This window comes from Pleurodeles waltl, chromosome 11 (genome assembly GCF_031143425.1).
Source record: "Pleurodeles waltl isolate 20211129_DDA chromosome 11, aPleWal1.hap1.20221129, whole genome shotgun sequence".
In the NCBI taxonomy this organism is placed as follows: Eukaryota; Metazoa; Chordata; class Amphibia; order Caudata; family Salamandridae; genus Pleurodeles; species Pleurodeles waltl.
The window spans coordinates 884,563,777-884,590,415 of record NC_090450.1 but is presented as its reverse complement, the minus strand read 5'-3'; the positions used below and the strand labels follow the sequence as shown (position 1 = coordinate 884,590,415).

Below are 26,639 nucleotides of genomic sequence, written 5' to 3'. Positions count from 1 at the left end.
TCACAGACTTGGGCGGGGGTCACTTCAGCTCCCGAAAACTCGAGAAGCTGAGGCGGCGCAGGCTCAACCACGATGCGGACCTCGAATGACAATGCTCCATCGTCTTGTCGGATGACTGTAGGAAGCTGGCTTTTTATGTGGTAGTGCCACTGTAAAGGAACACCATGCAAAAAGTACAGACAACCCTTATTGGTTGACAGGGTTTAAATTAATAATCCCAAGTACTATATTTGTCGTAGTGTGGGTAACCAGCTTAGGCTTATCTGAGGGTAGTGTTAAGCATTGTTGTACACACACAGTCAATAAATGAGACACACTCAAAAATTAAAATCCGAGACCAATACAGAAAAATGAGGCAGATTTCATATAATTTTAGACACCAAGATCATCAAAATCAGAACTTTCGGAGCAATTAATTTTTACAGTAGACAAAAATACTGGAACAACGGTTTTGAGGTGGTAGCCTCAAACGTGGTAATGTTATCCTACAGGAGAAACATACACTGATAGGTATACTTGTAATTTGGTTACAGGGCTGATTGTCTGGACTTAAGCTAAGTAGGGACCAAGGTCTTTAGAACCACCAGCAATTTGTTTACCTGTCTTGGTGTGTCCGGGTGCAGTGGTGCTGGTCACTATGGGTAGCCTTGAATGTAACCACTGACGTCAATGGAGAAACCTGTAACAAGATAAAGGCTGCAAGTGGGGGCTGGGGGACCAGTCTGGCAGAACCCAAAGTGGGCTCTGCTCTTGAGGGTCCCTGAAGAAAGGGTGCAGTCTGTAGGCTCAGACTTGGGCTGTGGGGCTCGGGAGCACGGTTGTATTGTCCAGCGGGTTGCTTGCGTTTGAGGCTCTCACTTTTTAGGTAGACCTGGAGATGGGGATAAAACAGGACAACAGGGCCACTCTCGACAATGGCCTTGGTGATGCTGACGTCCACGTCGGCAGGTCTGTCTTGGCGCTGTTGGTGTCCGGACTGACCTTGGCTGCTGGAAATGGTTAGGTACCCAAGGTATTGGTGGTGGGCAGCTCCTGGAGGGCTTGACGTCTGCACACTTGGTAGGGAAACGGCTCTGACCACTTAAGGCAACAAAGTCCTCTTTCTGGAGAGCTGCTCCCTCATGGGGCCCAATGACCAGCAAACGGTGAACCAGGCAGATGCTGGTTAGTGCGGGCAGCTGCAGGGGATGGCTCCACCACCCCAAGGGAGATGCCCACGGTTTGTCTAAGTGCTGGGCTGTCTTCCAAGCTTTGGGGAGGTTGCACAGCTTTTGGACGAGCCGGGTCTTTGCAACTGTTAAGTTTCCAGCAGTTAGGCAGGGTTTTGCCCCGGGTTTGTGGTCAGTCCTCAGTTCTCACAGTGACTGCTCTTCTTTTGTCCTTTTCAGTTCCCAGGAAGTTGAATCTGAGTTCCTGGTGTCAAGGGGACCCGTGAATAATGAATTTAGGGGCACCGAGAGGAGTGTAGGGTAGTAGCCAATGAGCTACTGGGGTCACTACACTGCCTATATAACCAATTCCTGTGGGGAGGGAGCATAACCCCATCCCCGAGTTCATAATTCCACCAAAAACAAGATGGCTGAAACTTTCTTTCGTGCAGCACATCAGGTAGCCCACCTTAGGGGTGTGACTAGCGTAGAGGTGCAACACACCTACTGGATAGCTAATTTCCCACCTGTCTTGGTGTCAAATGGGCCTCAGGTCAGGGGGACGAATTCTCCAGGTCTGGAGAAAGCCGGGGTCGCATATCAAGGGCGGCAGAGGCTTTGAAGCCTCTGGCCTTGGTATGCAGATTTACTAGCCATCCTGGTGGTGAACACCTTCCTCTGGAGCAGGCATTGTTTCTGGCCTCCGAGAGCATGGGCTTTCACCCACAGGGGATCAGAAACCTATCTTTGGTGGCAGGCTGGTCAAGTCAGCACCTAGGTTTTCAGGGGGCTACTCTAAGGTGCCCTCTGGGTGCATGTCACAATAAATCCAATACTGACAGCAGTAAGGATTTATTGAGATGAGGTGTTTAATATCAAACACCATTATGTTCTGTGCAGCCATCATGAAGCTGTGTGACTTGTGATGACCACTGCCCAGTAGATGTCCTTAACATGGCCGCCCGGTCACTTGCAAAATCTAGTAATAAAACTATACATCACAGGGGCATGTCTGCTTATGCAGATGTGCCCTCACATGTAATATAATGCACCTTGCCTTAGTGCTCTTAAGGCCTGCTGTAGGGGTGACTTTCATATATTAGGTGCAGTTGCATTGGCACTGCATACAGTGAGTGTGCAATGTTGTGTTTTCAAAATGGTTTGCACCATTTCATGCATTCTGCGATGGCAGTCTGCATGTAGTTTTTGTAGGGATCCCTTCGGGGGACATGCCGCAGCCCATAGGGATCCTCTTTAATACCCATGCCCTAGCTACCAGAGCTACCATTTAGAAGGGACTTACAAGGGTGCTAAATTCCTTGTTAATTTGGTTACAACTGAACATGTGTTTTATCTTCGGGAAAGAACACTGGCAGTAGAGCCTGGTTAGCAGACTTCAGTGCACTGTCAGAGTTGAAAACCAGCATCTAGTAATTCAAATGGAGTGAAGAAAGTCGGGGGACATCTGCAAAGAAATCCAGCTTCCTACAATAACTTCGACAGACAGCGTGAAGTCGAAGACCTCTTCGACTTCTTACTTTTTTTATTTTTTTGTGCGACTTACCAGAACGCCTGGACGATTTCGACAGCGACAAAGACTGATGACTCAGTGACTGATCTTCGGGACCTTCGAACGTTCCTCTCGACCGGGATAGAGACCACTGTGACGCTGCACGTCGAATGGTAAGAAGCTTGAAGAACAGCTACCCCAAGCCCTTGGGGTGCATGATGCGGCAGTCGATAAAGGTCTTCGTGTTGTGGTTGCATGCAAAGTACCAGAGGCAAACAAGATGCAGGTCCATCACTGACATCGGTCAGTAAGAGGCACCGCAGGGCTTGAAACAAGCTTTCCTAGTGGACATCCCTGCCACACCAGGAGGAAGAACTCAAAAGACTTCGACAAAAAGTCGAAAAAGGTCAGTCAAAAAACGACTGGGGATAGCTCTCTCCTGATCTGCACTGAGTGACACGTAAAGAAAAAAACTGATGTCAGCGCACTAGGGTCGCACCTATAAAGGCACTGCACACATTCTGGTGCAGATTATGCCACATGGAGCTGAATAATGCCACCTACTGGCACACAGGGGTACTGCTCACGAAAAATGTAGGCACCTGGGGATAATTCTACGGTAAGGAGTCTGCGGCTAGGATTTTCTAGCGCATGTTTTAGCCAAAAGACATGAGCTATCAAAAGGTATATCCATAAGGAACCGTACTATTCTTAAAACGCTCCATGGTAGAATCATCTCCAGAAAACTTTGTGGAACGCATGCACAAGAGGCGGCGGAGTACAACACTGGTGCCAACCACTCTCCCTATGCAGTTCATAGCATACAGGGCAGCACAAATCACATATTTGACCGTGTACTCTCCATTAAGAATTGCTTGAGCCAGAGAGGACCTACGGTCTTTCCGGACTGTCTGCATGATCTTGATAGCCATGTCCCAGAGGGCATGCCTATAGCAGCCCAGCAAATAGATTACATAGCCAGACAGCGGTGCAAAGCTGGCCAAAGAGAACATTTATTTTCCAAATGTTTCAATCCTCTTGAACAGCCTATCCAGAGGAGTTGTGAGGAAAGAATATGGGTTAACTTTAATAGTTGAAGCCTGAACTACCAAGCTCTCTAGCTTGGTAGGAGGTTTGTTTAGTGAGAAAACCACTGTCAGGTGCTGGTCTGTGAGATTGGAAGGCAGGAATAGGGCTTTTACCCGGTGCACATCAAATTTGTCAATGAGGACCTTGTTGAAAGGGACCAAGGGCTTAGACACTTCAGACTGAGGCTGTAGAATTTCTGTATGGACACCAGTCTTGGTCTTGACAGACAGCAGCCACAAGTCCAGGACCTCAACTGTCCATCAGACCACAACAGCAAATGACCCACTCATTTCAGTCAGTGGCCCAAGTGATGAGTCCAACACGCTTTCACAGAAGGTATAAAGCCCACTGGCAACCTTTAATTCCATTTACAACTCATCATAATGAGAGTAAGATAACCATCCCCACCATCATCATCTTCCTTTGGTGGTGTACCTTGTTCGGAGTCCGATCTGAAAGATAATGGAGCCTCCGGTAGAAACATCAATGCAGAATCAGTTTGTATGATGATTTTCTCTGCTTCAGTAATTTTGTAGCACACATGGGGTTTGATCGGTATGAAGCCGGTTTGGGGTCAGATATCAGGACCACAATCAGATCCACTTCCAGCACCAGAAACAGGGAGGCCTGGTGCAGATCCAGGGGCTGGTGTAGGTGTCAGAACCGGAGTGGTTACTGGCTCCAAAGCAGGTCCTAAGGAGTCAGCAGGTGTTGAAGGGCCTGCCACTGATAAACCAACTGGAGGTCCTCGTAGATCCTTGGGTCCTATAAGCAAGCTAGAGGGAGCTGGTAAAGTGTTGACAGTGTGCAGCATGGTTTCTTTGAAGGCTTCAAACTGCTACAGCTAGGAAATATGATTTGTACTCGAGGAACCTGGAGGAGACCAACTAATATTGTGACATACTCGTGCATTGTCCTTGGACATAGAGTGTGTTGCAGCTGATATGCTAATATGAGAATATGATAATGAGTTGCATATATTTACTGATGAGAACATTTTATATTTGATTAACAGTAATTGAAAGTAACGTGTAATGTGCAAAATGTGCCCACGGGTAGAGGTCACCATCTGTGTTAACAGTACTAAATAATGTGAATTTTTAATAATTGTACTAATGTGCTATAATGAGAGATGGAAAATGTCACTTACCCAGTGTACATATGTTCGTGGCATGAGACACTGCAGATTCACATGCTGTGCATTATCCTGCCATCTAGTGTTGGGCTCTGAGTGTTACAAGTTGTTTTTCTTCGAAGAAGTCTTTTCGAAACCGAGGGACTCCTCCCTTTCGGCTCCATTGCGCATGGGCGTCGACTCCATCTTAGATTGTTTTCCCCGCAGAGGGTGAGGTAGGAGTTGTGTATATAGTAAAGGTGCCCATGAAATGGAGTGAGTCTGTATGTACATAATGTGTATATAAAATAGTATATATCTACAAATTTACAAATGTACAAGTTTCATCAACTTATAACGGCTACAGGCTCCCAGGGAGGCGGGAGGGCGCATGTGAATCTGCAGCGTCTCATTCCACGAACAGATGTACACTGGGTAAGTGACATTTTCCGTTCTATGGCATGTGTAGCTGCAGATACACATGCTGTGCATAGACTAGTAAGCAGTTATCTCCCCAAAAGCGGTGGTTTAGCTTGTAGGAGTTGAAGTTGTTTGAAATATTGTTCGTAATACAGCCTGTCCTACTGTGGCTTGTTGTGCTGTTAACACATCTACACAGTAATGTTTTGTGAATGTATGAGGCGTAGACCATGTGGCTGCCTTACAGATTTCTGTCATAGGTATATTTCCTAGAAAGGCCATTGTGGCGCCTTTCTTCCTAGTGGAGTGCGCCTTTGGCGTAATAGGCAGATCTCTTTTTGCTTTAATATAGCAGGTCTGAATACATTTCACTATCCATCTGGCAATGCCTTGTTTGGATATTGGATTTCCTGCATGAGGTTTTTGAAAGGCTACAAACAATTGTTTTGTCTTGCAAAATTGTTTTGTTCTATCAATGTAATACATGAATGCTCTTTTGATGTCTAGCGTATGTAAGGCTCTTTCGGCTACTGAGTCTGGTTGTGGAAAAAAGACTGGGAGTTCCACTGTTTGGTTTAGGTGAAACGGTGATATAACTTTTGGTAAGAACTTTGGATGTGTCCGGAGAACCACTTTCTGTTTATGTATTTGTATAAAGGGTTCTTGTATAGTGAATGCTTGAATTTCACTTACCCTTCTAAGAGATGTGATAGCTATTAGGAAGGCTACTTTCCAGGTTAAGTATTGCATTTCACAAGAGTGCATGGGTTCAAATGGTGGACCCATGAGTCGTGTTAATACAATATTGAGGTTCCACGAGGGAACTGGTGGTGTTCTTGGGGGTATGATTCTCTTTAGACCCTCCATAAATGCTTTGATGACTGGGATTCTAAAGAGTGATGCTGAATGTGTAATCTGCAGATAGGCAGATATTGCTGTGAGATATATTTTGATAGACGAAAAAGCTAGGTTTGATTTTTGTAAGTGTAATAAATAGCTTGAGATGTTTTTCGCAGAAGCGTGTAGTGGTTGGATTTGATTATGATGGCAATAATAAACAAATCTTTTCCATTTGTTAGCGTAACAATGTCTTGTAGTAGGTTTTCTAGCTTGCTTAATGACCTCCATACATTCTTGTGTAAGGTCTAAATGTCCAAATTCTAAGACTTCAGGAGCCAGATTGCTAGATTGAGCGATGCTGGATTCGGGTGTCTGATCTGTTGCTTGCGTTGAATTAACAGATCTGGTCTGTTTGGTAGTTTGATATGAGGTACTACTGACAGGTCTAGTAGTGTTGTGTACTATGGTTGGCGAGCCCAGGTTGGTGCTATCAGTATTAGTTTCAGTCTGTTTTGACTCAATTTGTTTACAAGATAAGGAAGGAGTGGGAGAGGGGCAAATATCCCTGACCAACTCATCCATTACGCATTGCCCTTGGACTGAGGGTGTGGATACCTGGACACGAAGTTTTGGCATTTTGCATTTTCTTTTGTTGCGAATAGGTCTATTTCTGGTATTCCCCAGTGTAGAAAGTAAGTTTGTAGTATCTGGGGATGAATTTCCCATTCGTGTGTTTGTTGGTGATCTCGACTGAGATTGTCGGCTAACTGGTTTTGAATCCCTGGGATGTACTGTGCTATTAAGCGAATGTGAATCGCCCAATGCCAAATCTTTTGTGCCAAGAGACACAGTTGTGATGAGTGTGTCCCTTCCTGTTTGTTTAGGTAGTACATTGTTGTCATGTTGTCTGTTTTGACAAGAATGTGTTTGTGGGCTATTAGCGGTTGAAATGCTTCCAATGCTAGAAACACTGCTAACAGCTCTAGATGATTTATATGCAGTTGCCTTTGTTGAACGTCCCATTGTCCCTGTATACTGTGCTGTTTGAGGTGTGCTCCCCACCCTATCATGGAAGCATCTGTTGTGATCACGTATTGAGGCACTGGGTCTTGGAATGGCCGTCCTTGGTTTAAATTTATAGGATTCCACCATTGAAGCGAGGAGTGTGTTTGGCGGTCTATCAACAATAGATCTTGAAGTTGACCCTGTGCTTGCATTGTTGTAAGGGACGCATGTGTAGTCTTGCGTTTGGGACATGGCTATGCATGAAGACATCATGCCTAGGACTTTCATTACAAACCTCACTTGATAGTGTTGGTTTGGGTGCATGTTTAGTATTACATTTTGGAAGGCTTGTACCTTTTGTGGACTTGGAGTGGCAATCCCTTTTTGTGTGTTGATTGTTGCTCCTAAGTACTATTGTATTTGACACGGTTGTAGATGTGATTTGTGGTAGTTTATAGAGAACCCTAGTTTGTGAAGAGTTTCTATGACGTATTTTGTGTGTAGAAGACACAGTTGCTGAGTGATGGTTTTTATTAACCAAACGTCTAAGTAAGGGAATACGTGCATGTGTTGCCTCCTGATGTGAGCAGCTACTACTGCAAGGCATTTTGTGAATACTCTTGGGGTTGTTGTTATGCCGAAGGGTAACACTTTGAATTAGTAATGAACGCCTTGGATTACAAACCTCAAGTATTTCCTATGGGAAGGATGTATGGGTATGTGGAAATAAGCATCCTTGAGATCTAATGTTGACATGTAGTCCTGTTTGAGTAAGGGAATCACGTCTTGAAGTGTCACCATGTGAAAGTGATTTGATTTGATGTAAAGATTGTTCGGAGGTCTAATATGGGTCTCAGTGTTTTGTCTTTTTTTGGAATTAGGAAATACGGGGAGTAAACCCCTGTTCCTTTTTGATGGTTGGGTACTAGTTCTATTGCTTCTTTTTGTAACAATGCTTGGACTTCTAGTTGTAACAGATCTAAGTGTTGTTTGGACATGTTGTGTGCTCTTGGAGGCACATCCGGTGGCAAATGTAGGAATTCTATGCAATAACCATGTTGGATAATGGCTAGGACCCACGCGTCCGTAGTTATGTGTTCCCAGTTGTGGTAATAATTTGTGAGTTCCCCCCCCCCCACTGGTGTTGTGTGGTGGGGGTTTGTGTTGTTGAAGTCACTGTTTAGTTTGTGTGGTTTTTGGGCTCTGGAATTTCCCTCTTGTTTTAGGGAACTGTCCACCCTTATATTGCCCTCGAAAACCCCCTCTTTGATATTGGCCCTGATATGTGGGTCTGACTTGTGAGGTGGAAGGCTCCGTGGTCTGGGCCTGAAACCCCCCTCTAAAGTGCAGCTTCCTAAAAGTGCCTCTGCTCTGTGGGGAGTAGAGCGTGCCCATGGCTTTGGCCGTGTCAGTGTCTTTCTTCAGTTTGTCTATCGCTGTATCCACCTCCGGCCCAAATAGTTGTCGTTTATTGAATGGCATATTTAGCACTGCTTGCTGAATTTCGGGCTTAAATCCGGAGGTTCGTAGCCATGCGTGTCTCCGAATGGTTACCGCCGTGTTTACTGTTCTGGCCGCTGTGTCCGCTGAGTCCATGGCTGACCTTATTTGGTTGTTGGAGATTGTCTCCCCTTCTTCGGCGTCGGTGTGTCCGGCCGGTGTCGACGCCATCTGGAGTCTTCGAGCTCTACGATCCCGCAGTGTCTTCTTGGATCGAAATACCCGACAGGCCTCACAAGTATCATCTTTGTGTTCGGGGGACAAACACAGATTATAGACCAAGTGTTGGACTGTATAAGGATTCTTTTGCGTGCAGTTGGGGCAGAAGCGGAAGGGGGTCTGGTCCATGAGTGTTGAAGATGGACGCAGTCGGGCCGACCAGGCCCCACCAAGGCGTGGAAACCCCAAAGGGCTGCCGGAACTTTTCTTTCTTTGGTGTCGATGTGCTAGCACTAACCCGGTACCGAGCGCAAACAATACCGTCAAATTTTCCGATGTATAACTATCTTTTCCGAACCGAAACACGGAGCGTAGAGGAACACGTCCGAACCCGATGGCGGAAAGAAAACAATCTAAGATGGAGTCGACGCCCATGCGCAATGGAGCCGAAAGGGAGCAGTCCCTCGGTCTCGTGACTCGAAAAGACTTCTTCGAAGAAAAACAACTTGTAACACTCCAAGCCCAACAATAGATGGCAGGATAATGCACAGCATGTGTATCTGCAGCTACACATGCCATCGAACATAAATTTATGTTATGATGCGTCATATCCTTAAATTAGCTATACCAGAGGCCTAGTCGGCACTGGGCCTTGCTTGTTTAAACGTGGAGACGCAATGAGCTGCCGCAGACTGGAACTGGAGAAAAGAGACCTTGAACTGTACAGAGTTCACCATGAAACACTGCTAGAAAAATCTGCAAACTCACCAGCGGACAGGAGACGATCAGAACAAATTGATACAATTATGTGTAGAGTAGGCTAAATGTACTTTCCCAGGACTTGAACAATGGAGCTACAGACTAAGAGCTGGGAGCGACAATTTTGTTAACCGAAGAACCGGATGATGTACTCATCGACAACAGGACAAAGCATGTTAATGGAACTTGACTCTCAAATTAACGTAGACAAGTGGTAAACAAAAACTATAGGTTAGAATCATAACCCCTGATAAGGTTGACCAATGGGTAAATTGTGGGACGGACTGAGAGACCCTGATAAAAAGCAATGACATGAGGGGGAAAATCAGAATGGTGAGGCGAAAGTTGATGACGTCGGGAGACGCTGTCCGAAGTGCTGAAACTTGGGCTTGCTTCCTGTGAGCCCGAGCCTTACTGATGACCTGGAGACAAAGACTGACTAGTTGCTGATCTATCTTGGATAGGTAGCTATAACCTGATTGACTAATGAATGCTTTTCCTTTCTAGGTACCAACCGCGCTGTTTTAACTGTTTTCTCTTCTTGTTAGATTTTTCCAAATTAATGATTTTTGACTTAATTGTTTTTGCATGAAGAAACACATGTTGATGCTAATTGGAAATAGTAGACTGAGAAGGGCGACTTAGGGTGACTTAGACTGACTGACTTATATTGCTGAATTATTTAACTGATTATGAATTGCTATGTATTTACTTGATGTTGGTTGCATATTAATAAAGTGCTGAGAATTAATTGCTTAGGTTACCAATAAAGTTTGGAAAGCATGATATTGCTGAATAAAAGTTTTAATTAGAATTGTAATTAATAGGGAATAAACAAACTAACTTCCATATGAGTGATGGTGGTTTTCTGATTAGATTAGTTCATGGTAATTTAAGTAGATTAGATTGATTTTTTTATAGATGTCTTTTACTCACTATACTTAACTAGGATACCCTGTGCGATTCAAAAGATTCATCGACCTATACGTGTCCACTTGTAAGTTTACTTACTAAGGGCAAGGCGCGCTTGCAAGTGAAATGATGGGGTCCTGCCTCGCTTTGCTTTTTTTATGTTTGTATTTAATCTTTGATTTGGACTTACTGTGGACATGGACCACAAGATGAAACCTCTTGCTAGAACAGCCCAGGGAGGAAGACCACACTCGTGACCTGGCGCAAAAGCAGGAATTGCATCAGGGATCTTAACTACTTATTATGTTCAGCGAAAAAGCTTCGTCTTCCGCAACCAGCATGGCTAGAAGGCTATTGTTGAGTTTGGGGGCAGCATTGTTCCCAAGCATATTGGTTTTAGAAATCTTTGTAATGCATGTGAAGGTGAGAGCAGAGCTAGAGATATGCGTCAGTAGGCACAGAAAAAAAGCATGTACATGTGTGCAGCTGTGGGGTTGATATTGGCTCAACTGTCGCTTCCAGGGTGGTACAGAGCCAGTGCACTTTCCAGATTCAGCCTGAAGCCTTAGGAGTATTCTGGGGCAAAGAATCAGCAGTTAGAAGTATCCATCAGAAACAGCAGATGAAAATACTAATTCTTCTAATCCAGGCCTTAACAAGTCTTTCTTTTCAGAGCAAGCTATTTTTAGGGCCAACTGCCCATTCTGGCGAGAGAGCTGGAGCTGAAAAAGAACAGGTGTCATGTTCATTAAGAAAGTGAATGAGCAATAAAGATGCCTTTAAATCTTGTTTTGTCGTATTTGCTGTGCGTTCAAAGACAGAGGTCACATGTCAGCTTATGTTTTCTTACAAATAGCTGCTCATTTTATCAGAGAGACTGGTGTTTAGTTTTATTTCCTTGACTGCAAAGTTAGAGGATTTTGTAAGTGCACTATATGACAAATGTGCTTGGAAATGAAAGGCTGTCAGTTTTTTTCCTCTGAACATTTAACATTTAAATAGCTTGTTAATGAACAGTAAAAATATTTCAAAATACATCACCAATTAGGAAAGCAGTTTTTTATAATTCAGGAAGTTGACAGAAAGATTAGAATAGGATTAAAACAATCCAGGACACTTTACTCGGTGACGTGCAAATGATATATGTTTGCAAAAACCCGATTTCCTAACATTATTGTTTGTACGCTATATAGTTTTATATAAAAGTGGGACATTTTGCGGTCACTTCAATGGAAAATGTGCTATCTGTAAATTACAGTGGGCTATCACATCATGCTTCGGTAATATATTTCTTAAATGTGAGTTTTTCACCTGAAATAAAAAACATTCCTGCCTCTGTCTTGATGTAAATGCTGTTAATGACCAAAGAGGCAAGTCAGGGGTCATGAATACCCGATATGTGGGCCAGATTTGTATTATACATGGTGCAAACGTTCAGTCTAATAAATCAATCAAATTAGTTTTTGTTCAGCAGGCATGTTAAACTCACATATTTTAGGATGGTTTCATATGTGATAATGAAGAAAAATGCAAATCAGTGAAATAAAATATTTGCAGAGGATCAAACAATTTAAGACTAGTTTATGGGTCAAGAGTATTTCAGTTAGGTTGAGTAGATTATTCCAGTCACTTGACCTGCAGGTCTGGTAACTGCTTTATTATTTTTCGACATCTGTATTATCAAAATATTTCTAAGCACAAAGACAATCACAGGATGTATTCATGCTGAAACTATGAACAAAGTCGTTCAAAGTCATAAAGCCTACAATTTGCAAAATCCCACTGTTGCATCTACAAAACACATGATCAATGACACAATGCCATTTTCTATCTTGCAAAAGGGCTTTTGCAGCCTATTACAAATCACAAATTGGAGGGGTATGAAAAGGACACTCCTATTCGAGAACCATAATTGTATGTATTAATGCTTTATGACTTAAATTGGAGTCACAAACCACTGATCAGTTACCAACACCAGATATGGGAAGGTAACTGATTTGTAAAGGGGACGCTGCCCCAATCGGATAGACTCATGGGGAGTAGACAGTGGTCCAGCGTATCATAGCACGCACCCCCTGATGTCCTTCTCTCAAAGTAAATATTATTTTGAAACATCTTCTCTTCTTTTATGGACATTAGTGGCTTTGAAAACATATTAACACTGAGGAAATTATAATGCATGAATGGAGGGTCTACTATCCCTTACAGGACTCCATTCCTAGGGGGGTGCAATTTGCCAATACTAGTTTACAACCAGCTCAGTGATAGGTCGGACCATAATTCACTTACAGAAGAAGAAATAAAATCCTTCTTACAAAACATACAAAGTACAGGGGAATTCATATAGAAGAGCAAGAACATCAAAATATGAATACATTGACTCAGCCCATTTCATGGTTGCAATATAAACTGTATCATTAGGTCCATTCATTTTGCTTCATTTTCATTGTTAGAGCATCATACCCTCAATCCTCTCCAGCATAAGGAGCATATCACACACATGTTCGGGGTAGTCTGTTGTACACTGTACTGCTCGATGTAATGCTTTCCTGCCATGCTGAGCGTCACCATGAGCCCTTCAGGGGAAAAAGGCGAGTCGTATGTTAGTGGCACACATATGTACATATTAACAGTATGATATTTTAAATGCATTCTCTGTATTTAAGATTCAAACCAACATTTGTTCAGTTTGCAGCACAAAAATTAGTCACAGCACACCTAGAAACGGTGTGGGTTCTGTACAGTGGTTAGTTGAAGGAAGTGGGAATAAAAAATGTTTTAGCTAAACAAAAGTCAAAATACATTCTATTTATTTATCATTACCTTCCACTAAAACATGCAAAACTGGGTCAATTACGCTAATTTGCCAAATACAGAGAATACACAAGAAGGTGTGAATCCAGAAACATAGAGGACCAGAGCTCATGCTTGCCTACAAATATCAGGGTGGAAGCAGAGAGGTGTCATGCTTTCGCTTAAAAGAGGAACACAAATAAAGTAAAAATAAATTAAAGAAAGATGAGAAAGCAAGGAATTAATCTGAAAAGCCAAAGGCAGTGCGGAAGATCCTCAGCATGTGATATTAGAGACGGCAGGAAGCCAATGTATACGAGAGGGAGCAGTGCTGTGCTCAATTAAAAGCACAGTGGACAAGGAAGACATGACTGACAGGGACAGAAGGCAGTGTAGAAATAATTTAACACCCTAACAGATCACATTAATTAGAAAAGCTTATAATTCAGTTTACTACATAAAGCGTATAATCTGATTGTGTGCTTTGTATTTGCAATGAAAGATTCTATGTCAATCTGCTTAGATTAGATTTGCAAAAAGAGCAACGGTAAAATAAGACAAACCAAAAAAAAAACCTCCTTGGGTACACCCTTTTCCCCATCAATTTCTTGTCAAAGCATTCACAATAAGTGCAATAGTAGACCAAAGATGATAACCAAAAGGTGATATCAGTGAATACTGCAACTAAGTCGGATGAATGAACTTCAAAAATTTAACTTATCTTTAATAAGTCTTGTTTGATGGATACTTATTCTCCCACCAATGCCTCATCTACAAGTAAATCTACGTTAAAGGCTGACAATGATCAGTAATACATACAACTGGTACTAGGTGGTAATGCATCAAGAGCCATGAATACGCTGGGGCATTACTGCATAACTAATGTTCCACTTTCATAAAGGTGACGTCAGTGCAAATGACAGATCTGCCTCATGTTCCTGCTCCATAGATGGGTGTGAGTCAGAGAGAACCAAGAACATAATCAAAAAAAGAATGAATCTTGTTCTACAAGACAAAGTTGCGGGAAGAACTATGAAAACCAATACTACAGAAAATGCTGCATAAAAGCTTACCCAAACAAGCCCCACTCCATGCATCAGCCTTTAGGCAGTAATGCTCTATAAAGGTATAAACAGAACCCCAAGCAGCTGCCTCTCAAAGTGAGCTTGGATAGCTTTATGTTGGTCCTGGTCATTCACTTTATATAACATTTTGAAGGAGAGAACAGACCATTGGGACTACTTTTGATCTGTAGCAACTTTGCTAGTCTATACTCCAGAGAAATAAACAAAGAAACAGTCATCAATCTTGTAAACATATGAATGAACAACACAGAAACTCACAGCCCTCTAAAGACCAGGTCTGCAAATATTCCTTCCTCATACAAAGGGATGCGGAAAAACTGAAGACAATATTTTGAGACAGATATAACTCTGAAACAGGCCCACCAAGCTCTCAAAACCGTTTCACAGAAAAATGTGCACGAAGGCTTCACTACTAGAGATTAGTTATCCAATTCTTTTATCTAGATTGATGGCTGTTATAAACACCATCTGCAACATAAGGCAGCATAAAAGGCAATAATGCTATGTGTTAAAAGAATAATATAGCTGCACACACAAAGTAAAGATTATGTCCCAGAAAGTGGCATAGGTGGAAAAGTGTCCAACAAATGCTTCAGAAAAACTGGAAATTAAAGGGTAAAAAATAAATTTAAAAAAACTTGTTTGGAAGAAATGCTGAAGTGGCTGCAAAATATTTGACAGTGCAAGCAAGTCTTTGTGCAACATGGGTCACTTACCTGTTTGGCAATTTGTCAACACACTTCCCAGTATCCCTTTTTTGGCAACAAGAGAGGAGGAAATCTACTTTTTCAGCATCATAAGGCTCACTGACCTGACTCGTTATACAGCACTAAGCAGCGTTGGTATTTATGTCAGTGACTGCCATGAAAATATGTCTCTTAAGATGGGTCTAAGAGTCAATCTGATGACTCACTAAGAACATCCCCTTTTTTGTTTCATTTTAGTGTCTCCACTTTGCCCTAAACCCTTGTCTTCTCAAGTGGACAGTTATGCTCTGGGCCATCAAACAGTGTTGCGAACAACGACCACAAAGTTATTGGATGTACACAAATGCATGTTTTATTTAGCTAAACTTAACTGTTTACGTAGTAGGTATGCTTGACTGATTGCCCCTATGGCAGCATTCAACTGTTTCAACAGATGATTTACATTTTTAGGGTCAATAAACAGAGCAAGTCTCGGGTAGTGGGACTGCTTTCACAGGGTTTTTGAATTTCCATTAGGTACTCAGGCCGCCAATAAGATCAGTCACTCTTGGGTTATCATTTTGTGCTGAATGCCAATGAAATCCTTCTTTTGCATTTATCCCAAGCCTAATTTATATTAAACACCCAACGGGCTTTAGCAAATTAGTAATGGTACCTTTAACACTGCATCCTTCCACTATATCATAGTGAAACACACCCATGTTGGATGCGAGTCTACCTGCGAAGAATGATTGACTCCTATACTTGGTCAAAACCTAATCTTGGTGACCCTTTGGACAACTAAACTGCCACTACCTGGGACAAGAAGTGCTTACATAATCTTTAGAAGGGAGCAGATGGTTTTCATTAAAACTTTCATCAATTCTGCCACCCAATGCCAGTCAACAAGAAACCTTGTTGAGAGAGTGCAACCAAAACTTCTAGGGCTAACCTTTCACCAGTAGAGATTCACTACTCCGTTGAGTGGAAGTACCAGTTCAGGCCAAAACCAGGAGCCTCAGTTGTCTCCTATGCTTATGATCCGAGGGACCTAATATAGCATGTTAAGTTAGAAATTACCTTGGTTTTGTTCCTGAGTGAATTCCTCCCCTCCAACTCAATCTATCTAACACAGGATGTCTCACCTCTGAGAAAACCAGTTTGGATACAGCCTCCCAATATTCAATTGGGATCTCACAGGCACTGGAAAGATGTGTGCATGGGCAGGGTAAACTCTAGAACCCTAGAGACATTATCTACTAAAGAGTGAATATTTTTCAGAATGTGAAATCACTAAACTTTGTCCAACTACCTGTGTAAGCGGACATGGTGGATAGATGTGGTGCACCAGCCACCACTTCACTGGACCATTCAGAGAAAGAGTGGAGAGCTAAGGCCTCTAATATTCAGATGCAATCAGTCCCTTTATACAGATGAGGGCCACAGAACTTGAAAGTTGACCTCAGACCAATACAAACAGATAATGCCAACACAGGAGCTACACCAGCCTCAAATAAATTACATCAGTGAATGTTCTATTCTTGCACTAGATGACCTGCTACTGGATGAACAAAGCTAGACACACTCAATGAGCTTTGGATTGAGTGAAACACAGCTCAGAAGTTGCATTTATTTTATTTCAAGTGGGCCTTGGTGGTATTTTACAAATCCAAAAACTGTCATACAGGTGTCTCCAACCTTTTCTGTAACAGGTGTTCCTTATGTTCAATAAAAATTGTCATGAACTACTAATATTAGTGATGAAGTAGTGACCACCCCATCCAAGACTGCCAGCAAGCAGTGATCACATCAGACCGTTTGGCAGGGCTGAATGCCTCTAAATAGGTAATACATAACAGCCATAGCTGCACACCCCTGGCACCAGAGTAATAATGTGAATAATAAATCTCTTCAACTCAAATAATAGATTTAAATACACATTTAAGATTAAACCATTTTTCTCCAAACAACACTTTAGGAGTACTGAAAATGCACTTGTTTTCATTTTGAATATATGCTTTTTAAGGCATACATAAGCAAAAGCTTACACAGCAGTAGGCTGTGCTGCACACAGGAGAGCTACTCACAAGGAGCTGGAGATCTACTGGTAGTTCACAAGCTACTCGTTGGGGACACCTGGCGTAATATTTTGCAGAGACTGGAAAAATATTCTGATACTTCTTGGCTCTGCATGGGTGGTATTTAATTTAATGCTGTGACGTTTGGAGAGTGAATCCAGAGTTTTCTCTTTAGTTGGCATCCCCAGATCAATCAAGTGCGATTACTTGTTAGTAGATGCAGTCCATGCTTTGGCGCACACAAGCAAATTTCAGGACAGAACTAACAGGAACTCAGTGGGCCTTGCAAGGGTCAGCTGAGAAAGGACCACCCCATAGAAAGCTTTACTCCAATCATGTCAAAATTGGAAAAACTGCCTTACAAGAAGGGAGGGGAGCAGAGAAAACAAGGGCACTGCTAAACGAGGCGGCACAGAGAGAAGTTGTATATGTATATTGATAAATATAGGTAGATGTACTTCTTTCTATATGACACGGCAAGCATGAGAAGAAGAAATCCACAGGCAGGGCACATGAAACCTTTTCTTAGATGAATCAAAGTACCAGATTCTGGTTTGATGGGCGTGATTGGAAGAATGGTTAGTTTTATCTTATCTTGATTGATAAATGCAAGTCTTCTGAGCTGCTTGGAAAAACTGAGCTGACTTGCACTGGAGGAAGGGATGAGGAGGTTGGCAGAATCAAGGGGATTTTGGTCTATGTGAATTTAGAATCTACAAACAAAATGATAACAATATTTGGTAGTGCCATCTGTCTGTTTTGGTGATACCAGCCAGAAAATGAGTACTTGGTAGTGGAGGTTGGCAGATGATTCCACTATGCAAAGTAGGTCTGCCTCACATGTGTTGCTTCTGGTCCCTTCCCAACAGGAACTGATGCGAAGCTTTGATATATCACTTGGCTGAGCCCAAACTGGTCTAACTTGTGACTCTTGGATTCACTTGTCAGGAGTATGTGAACCTTTAAATACTGCAGATATTTTGCTTGGCTCTGGCTACTCTGCTTGGCCATGAGGAGGAAGGTAACTCCACAACTTCACCATTACTTTATACACCAATGAGGCTAGAAAACTAGTGTAGAGAGGCGGTCGCTCTCCTATGTTGCTACTCTGCCCCTCAAGATGGGTCTCAAATCTGAGAACCCTACAAGAAGTCTTGATGCTGACACTTCTAAGAGCATAGGACAGCTTAACTGTATAAGTGACTGGATGGTACCAGCCAAGAGAAGCAGACACAGACTTGCAATATAACCATATGTTAGTAGTGGTGGGTCAATGTCGATATTATGGCATGGGTAATTTTAGCAGACCATTATTTTTATTTTGTACTGGAAACTCAGTAGCTGAGGTTTCAGCCTGCTGGATAAATATACAAACATAATTTGGATTTTGGGTCCCTGCATCTGCATCTTTTGCACAGGTCCTAATCCCTTTTGAGATAAAGTCCAGTTGCAGAAGGAAAGACACAGACACCGTAAGCCTAAATTCATATTGGGAACGTTGCACCCTGCATCTCTTCAGTGAAATAATAAGGGTAAAAAAAGACCTTGAGAGGCTTTCACAGATGTACACTGGGGTGAGATTATCATTTGCATACAACAGAATATTCAGTCTGTGCATTTCATCTAGAAGTTGAGTGGCAAGGGATTTTATTTGTCACTCAAGTCAAAGTAGCAGATAAAGGCACTATATAGCATAATTAGCAGAAACATGCTGGACACATTCCTTGTCAAGACTGTTGTACCCAAGTATGCATTTTGAAAAAGCACTGTCCTATCTCATTTTAATTCTTGCCCTCAAAGACCTGTGTGTAAATACAGATGAACAAGTTACTTACCTTCGGTAACACTTTTTCTGGTTGTGATTATGCATATTTGCAGATTCCTCACCTTTTGAATATCCCCAAAGTGTCAGACTGAATCTGGAAACTTTTCCACAGCTCGGTGTGCCCGAAGGTGGCACTGTGCGGCTGTGCACTTATGTTGTTCCGCGCCAGAAGGGACATGAGGGGTCTATGTAGGTGCCAATCCAGCATGCTGATGTCATGTTGCTTTTGAGACAGTTTGCACCCCTTGATGTGGAGCCTCAAAAGCAAAAAGAAAAAAAAAAAAAAAAAAAAAACCTAGCCTGCGTGCTGATTCCTTGACTTGGGATCATATTAATGGGTAGAGTCCAATCACAGAATGGGGAGGATGGGTGGGTCAGGGAGGAATATGCAGTAGAATTTCTACCAGAAAAGATTTTACCAAAGGTAAATAATTATTTCTTTTGATAGAGACTTCTAACAGCAGATTCCTCAGCTTTTGAATATATACCACACCAGTACCTATTAGGAGTTGGGCTGTGAATGGACTCAAACCAGAGAAAGTCCTGCAGAACCAAGTAGGCAAAGCGCACTTCTCAGCGGACTTTGATGTCCAGACAACAGTAGTTGGTGAACATATAGGAAAACACCCCAGTAGCTGCCTAGGACAGGGACCCTGCATGCCAATGCAGTGGTAGCAGCTTGGCCCTGGTGGAATAGGCGCACAGCCCTTCATCGGGTTGCCTCTTTGCCAATGCGTAGCAGATCTTAATAAAGAGCATAATCCAGCACAAGATAATACGTTTCTACATAGCCTTGATCTTTAGTACAAACAATGTAGAAGCTGAATGCTCTTTGGGGGTCCAAAAAATGGAGTATCTACTACTCCTTAGAGGGATGTGGCATATAACGTCAGTAGGGTGATGGCTTGGCTTGAAGTGGAATGGTATCATAACTTTTAGTAGAAAGGATGCCCGAGTTTGCAGAAAGAGCTTATAAGGGAAGAAGGTGGTGTATAGTGGATGGACACACTGAGCCTGAAGCTCACTCACACACTGGAGTTGATGGCAATTAGAAATAAAGGGCCAGATGTAGCAAACTTTTGCGAGTCGCAAATTGTCCGAATTGCAATTTGCGACCCCGCAAAATTGGAAACGGGATGCAAAAATCCCATTTCCGACTCGCAAAATGCGACGCGAGCCATTACCGACTCGCAAAAATAGCGACCCCATTTTGCGACCCGCAAATAGGAAGTCGCTATTGGCGAGTCGCAAACCAAATGCAATAGCCACTCGCAAATTGCGACTAGTCGCAAAAAGCCCATTTTGCACTTCTAATTTACCACTAACTCAGAGCAGGTGGTAACCAGAACCAAAGTATAAAAGGAGACCCAGAAGGCACCTGGGTTAATCAAGATGGCGGAGATATATGTGATAGCAATGAGGAGGAGAGCCCACGCCGCACAGCAGAGGAGGAGGAGGAGGAGCCAGAGACAGGAAAAGATATACAGAACCAGGCAGACACTTTTCCAACAAACTGAGGAGGAGATTTATGGTACATACAGACTTAGCAGTGCAGCAATACTAGATTTAATAGATTTACTCAATCTGCAGCTTCAACGCCAGACTGTGCGCGGCTGCGCCATCCCTACGCATGTGCAAGTGCTATGCTCACTGCACCTCTTGGCCTCGGGTAGCTATCAGGGGGTCATTGCTGTGGCAGGTGGGGTATCCCAAAGTGCACTCTCACGGTTCTTCAGAGCATTCCTAGATGCCTTACTCACACACATGTCCAGATACATATACCTACCCAGGAATGAGGCAGAAATCAACAGCAACAAGTTGGAATTCTACAGGATTGCTAACTTCCCCCATGTCATAGGGTGTGGGGAAGGGACACATTTACAAATCTGCCCTCCTGCAAATCTGGAATATCTGTTCTGCAACAGGAAGTGTACCCACTCACTGAACATACAGGTGGTATGTGACGCCCATTATGTTATCACTGACATGGTTGCCAAATTTCCAGGGAGCACACATGACTCCTACATTTTCAGGCACAGTGGGATACACCAACGCCTAGAACGTGGGGAGTTTGGAGACGGATACCTCCTAGGTATAGCTGAATACACTATGCAGACATACACACAGGTCAATGTGGAGCCCATCTATGCCCAGCTAACATTGTACATTTTGTACCAAACAGGTGACAGTGCATATGCACTACGACCATGGATACTTACCCCGTACTTAACACCCAGCAATGAGACAGAGAGGCGATACAACAGTGCACATAGGAGGACCCAAAATATCATAGAGAGGACCTTTGGACTGCTGAAGGCACGATTCAGATGCCTCCACAGAAGTGGAGGTGCCCTCCAGTATATCCCAATAACAGCTTTCAAGATCGTTGGCGCATGCGCTATCCTGCACAACATTGCCACCAGACGTGGGCTACCTCTCACCCCAGAAGACCCAGATTCGGAGGATGAAGAGCAAGAGCTACCACATCGCCATCATGGGGATAGAAGCATTGCAAATCAAGGCAGACTGAGACAGGACCACATTGCAAATCAATACTTTGGAAGGTATGTGCTGTCACCACACTCACTAATGTCACACACAGAGTGTCCAGGTGTGAAGTGTAACAAACAAGGGATTTAATAATGTGCACAAAAAAAACTATATACATCAGTGGTTCCCAACCTTTTGACTTCTGTGGACCCCCATTTTATCAATACTGGAGCCCGGGGACCCCCACTGAATCATTATTGGAACACGGGGACCCCCGAGGAGTCATTACTGATAGCTGGGACCTAATATTATTAAATGTTTTAAGCAGCCGCGTACCCACTGAGGAGGCTTCGCGGACCCCCAGGGGTCCCCGGCCCACAGGTTGGGAACCACTGATATACATTAACTACAGTTCAGGGGCTGTATTAGTCCACCTGGCATGAGGACACATTGACCTCATGTGCCTCTACTCCAGGACAGTGCGGAGTTCACATTCTACGCCGGCCTCGCCCAGCATGGCTGGTTCCTGGTGTGTCAGCAGTGCCATGCCTTGCGCTACCACTGCGCAACACCCTGGTGTCACTGGCTGAGACACCGCTGACGGTGGAGACCTCCTCGCTGTCCTGCGGCGTGTCAGCCGCGCCCCTAGCCACCTGTTGGGCCTCCATGATATCTACGGCATGGCTGAGACGTCCCAGTCCACGTGCCACATCACTGGCAAAGTGGCCCATGTCTACCTGGAGGCTGACCGTGCACCGGGAAAGGCCAGTGGTGTTCACTGCCAGCCTGACGATGGAGGCAGACATGCGGTCCAGCCGGTGCATTAACTGCCTGTCACGGCGCCTTGCACCCTCCCTCTCAGTTATGAGTTCTGCCACCAGTTGTCTCATTGAGAGTGCAAGGTCGCCGACATGGGTATTGAGTTGTTGCAGCTCTGTGTGTACCAGCTGCAGCCCACTGTTCTGGTTTTGCTCCATGCGCCGCATGGCCCCTGATATTCTCCTTATCTCCTGTGTCTGCAGGCGCTGACCCCGTAGGAGTGCAGCCTCGGCGGCCGACATGGAGGCGTCCCCTGACTCAGCCTGCAGCACTGGAGGGACATTTACACGTCGCCTGCGACGCAGAGGAGGCTCTGAGTCATCTACAGCGGCACTGTGGCTGGGACCAGGTTCTGGCTCACTCACCAGTATGGCAACTGGTGCATCATGAGGGGACTGTGTGTGGGTGGGTGGTGCAGATCCCTGTGGTGGCTGGTCCTGACTCCTCTGCAGGCTGGTGGCTGACCTGTGGCCCCTGGACGCTTTGGCTGGCAGTGGTGTTGTGTGGGAGACCTGTGGGACATAGGGAACACACTGTCAGTATCTACCATCTGTTATCAACTTCCTAATAAAATGTTGCCTATCAACTGCCTACTTGACTACATTGCCCATAATGCACCATGCAGGTGGTTGCTACTCTGAAATGGAGCTATTTTGGTTGTGCATGCTGCTGTGTACAAGGTGGGTGGGGGTATGGCATATATGGGTGTACATGCAGGTCTCATGGTACTCACCGGTTGATGGTCCTGGCTCTGAAGTGTCCAGCTCTCCCATCCCGCACACTGCCTCTGCCTCCAAGGTCTCCTCCACTCTTTCCTCCAGGGGTGTGGGTGGTGGTATAGTGGATGGTCCCCTCCAGTGCCCCTCGTCTCCCGGAGCCGCTCTGCCACCCTCTCCTTGGTCCGGGAGCACAGGTCATACCACCGTTTCTTCAACTCTTCTATATTCCGGTGGCTGACACCCATGGAGTTCACCTTGTCCTGTATTTCGCTCCAGATTCTTTTCATCTCCACCTCTGGCACACTGAGGGCTGCCCTCCCAAACAGTTGTTCATGGTGCTGGCAGCATTCCTCAGTCAGCACCTCCAGCTCTTTTTCTGCAAATTTCAATTTGCGCTTTCTTGGTGTCTCTGCCATGGTAGCTGCTGTTCTTCCTGTTTGCAGTTCAACAGTTTAAAATGGGCGTGGTCCTCCCTCCTCCCAGGTGTATTTGTAAACTTCCTGGCTGTGATGTCATCATCAGCAGCCAGGAAGTGTTTTCCAGAGTGTTCTGCTGCACCTGCATTCAATTTCCAGCACAGTCGCAATTTGCGACACCCACTCACAAATTGCGTGTTCGTTTTTAGCGCGGTCGCAAAAAGCGGACTCGCAATCTGCGGTGCAACTTCATTTGCGAGTCGCAAATTGAAGTCGCTTTTTCTTCTTGGATACCATTTAGCGAGTCGGAAATTGCGAGTCGCAACGACTCGATCAAATTTTCCTACCTACATCTGGCCCATAGTTTTGATGGTGAGGTGTCATAGGGAACAGGTGAGGTGTCATAGGGAACAGCTGAGGAGCGGCTCGAATGGGTACACCTAAAAAAAAAAAAAAAACTAAAAAGAAAAAAAAAAAAAAAGCAAGGAGGAAATTGAGGTCCCACTGGGACAACCCAAAAGGAGAAGGGGGAAACATATGCTGCAGCCCTTTTAAAAACCTCATCACAAACAGCGATTTAAATACCATGGCTAATTGGGCAATCTTAGAAAGGTTGAAAGATAACCTTTAACAGTCCCCAAAGCAAGGTCATGATGTGCGACAGAGAACAAACAGGACATCAGACAACTGGCCATTGATGGGGTCGATCTGGCACGCACCACACCAAGTCACATATTCAGTCGGACTGGAGTCGATTCAGTGTCAAAGACTGTTGTGGCCTCCTCTGCTGGCAGAGAGGTAGACATCAACGTACCCAGGTCTGGATGGGTATGAGTGCAGAGTGCAGCATGGGAACTCGAGCCGAGGACATAAGTGGCTCGGAGGGTCCAGCTGGCACCAAGGATGAACCCGCCAAATGGTTGTGCAGGTAGATGGCCTCTTTGCTCCTTGAAACCCAAAGGCACCCGAGAGGGAGTCAGCAGAGATTCGAAGACCTGGAGCCTCATAGCTGCACAGAATTCTTCAATCTGGCATGGAGTGGCTGAAGCCCCAGAATCTCAGGATGTGCCAGAACCAGATGTGGAACCAGCTCGAAAGTCAGCCGATTTCGGGAGCGAGACGGTTGGCACCACATACACACTATCACTGTGACTGGCACGAAAGGGCGTAACTTCAACTTGACTTCTTGTGTGTTTTTTGTGCTCACTGGAGGATTTGGAGCTTGCCAAAGACCAGCCTCTAGAGCAGCTCAGTCGACTCAAGACCCAGAGCTGGACCGAGATAGAGCCTTGGATTTGGAGCGGGACTTGGAGCTGTCCAGATGCAGCGTTGTCTTGTGCTTAATGACAACGTTTTGCCTTGTGTTCCCCAATGATATTCAGGTTCATGGACACAAGGCTCCGCTGGTAATCACAGGTATACCCGGTGAGGAATGATCAGTCACAGACATCTGCTGCGATAGTCCTTACAGGGTTTAAAACCTGTTGATTTATGGAGAGAAAGGTCTTTGAGAGATGACAGAATCTCAGGATTCACATCTGATGTTGCAGAAAGAAAGGAACTGATGTCAGCACAAGGGAGCGGCTCCTATATAGGCCACAAACGTTCCTTCTGGAGCAGAACAGCATCACTGGGGAGCCGCACAGCACCAACCTTTGGTGCGCAGGGTACTATGGAAAAGTTTCTGGATCCACTCTCATGCCTGGGGAATATTCAAAAGGTGCGGAATCTGCAGCTAGAAGTTTCTATAAAAACATTACTATATTCTTGCATTAACAGAATATCCTGTAAGCGTTGCCCTTAATGCATTTTGACTGCCACTATCGAGTCTTGTGAGAAAGCACTTGTGCATTTATTACAAAAATAGGTGTTAGCTTCTGATGGGAGGTGGGCAAGCCTATCACACAGCATGCTCATTATGTAACCCCTGGTTGAGATAAGTGGTGATTCTACCAGGCGATTTGGGTGACTGGGCCAGACAAGCATAAGGGTGTGTCACATCTTAACTGGACCCTGTCATCTGTGTCAGCTGGCTTTAAATGCTGAACTAGAATGAAAAGCGGATTCACAAAAAGATCGACAACTGCCCAAAAATAAACCAGCATTTATCTGCTCTACATGTGAGAAGTAGGCATGGATGCTCCTATCAGACCTCCAAAAGACACCTTTTCACTCAGTGCTCAAGAGGAATTAGGCTGGCAGGTGGGGAAACAGGAACCTCACATAAGGATAGAGGCATAATTTTCTTTAACACCTTTTCCTCTGCCATTATTTCTCCCAGCGGCTTGAAGTATTGCATGCCATTTGCAAGCAATCCTATATGGCGAGGGCCTTGCTTCCTTCAACAGTACACCTCAAGCAACTAATTATGGCTAAACATCAGTATACAGCAGCTTTTTTAAGTCTGATTACTTTTAGCAAAATTTTAAAGCTTTTCTTCCATTTGTGAATTTATTTTGACATTTTAGTCATACAAGTTAAATCTTTTACTTAAATCTGGTTTGGACACTGAATGTCCTAATTACCTTTAATGTGAGTGATATCTGGTAACAAACAAAAAAAAATCAAAAGAGAAAAAGGTCTACAAAACAGTGGTAGATGGCAGAATAATGCACAGCATGTGAATCTTGAAAAGATTCTCGCTGTAAAACATGTAGATTCATGATGAACACATTTCTTGGGGGAGTGCTTTGCTTCTTATCACAAACTGCAAATGATGAAGTGAGGTTAACCTTACTAAAAACAGTTTTGCTTTTTGGGTTCTGTTTAAAAAAGGTGGAAGATTAGTCACTACGCTGTTACCTCTTCTCCTTCACCCCAGCTTAACGGCCTACATTGATAAAGTCTAAGCCAAAGTCGCTATAAGCTTGTACTTAGATTCACAATAGTTACTTTGTGTGACTCAACTAAAATACCACTATACCGCAGGCAAATTGAGGCCACTACAAATAGCACCACGTACCACTTCAAAAATATGAACCCAAAACCTATCTGGCCAAGTAACATGTTGACATTTTAACTCTGTTAATTAGCTGCTTACTACAAGAGCATTACAAATATGATTTTTTAACTGCCAAAGCAATAAGGACCCTCCTCAACAAAACGTGAGAATGGAATCTGGAATTCCACTCTCTCACGCGCTTCCATATACACAGCATGCAGACGGGACACCAGCAGATCAATATACATTTTATTAAGCTCAGCAGGGAGACAATTCGATCCCGGCACCTTTCCATTAGGTAGTTCTTTAATAGCTTTAGCAATTTCTCCCA

The 26,639-nt window shown here is 44.1% G+C and overlaps 1 protein-coding gene across 2 annotated transcripts in view; it reads right to left on the bottom strand.

Moving 5' to 3' along the window:
- SART3 (spliceosome associated factor 3, U4/U6 recycling protein) overlaps positions 1 to 26,639 on the bottom strand; it is a 485,355-nt gene that overhangs the window by 237,747 nt on the left and 220,969 nt on the right. For both annotated transcript variants that reach the window (XM_069214788.1, XM_069214787.1), the window contains exon 13: positions 12,920 to 13,032. In XM_069214788.1, the coding sequence (XP_069070889.1) occupies positions 12,920 to 13,032 (113 nt within the window). The remainder of the gene's footprint in view (positions 1 to 12,919; positions 13,033 to 26,639) is intronic.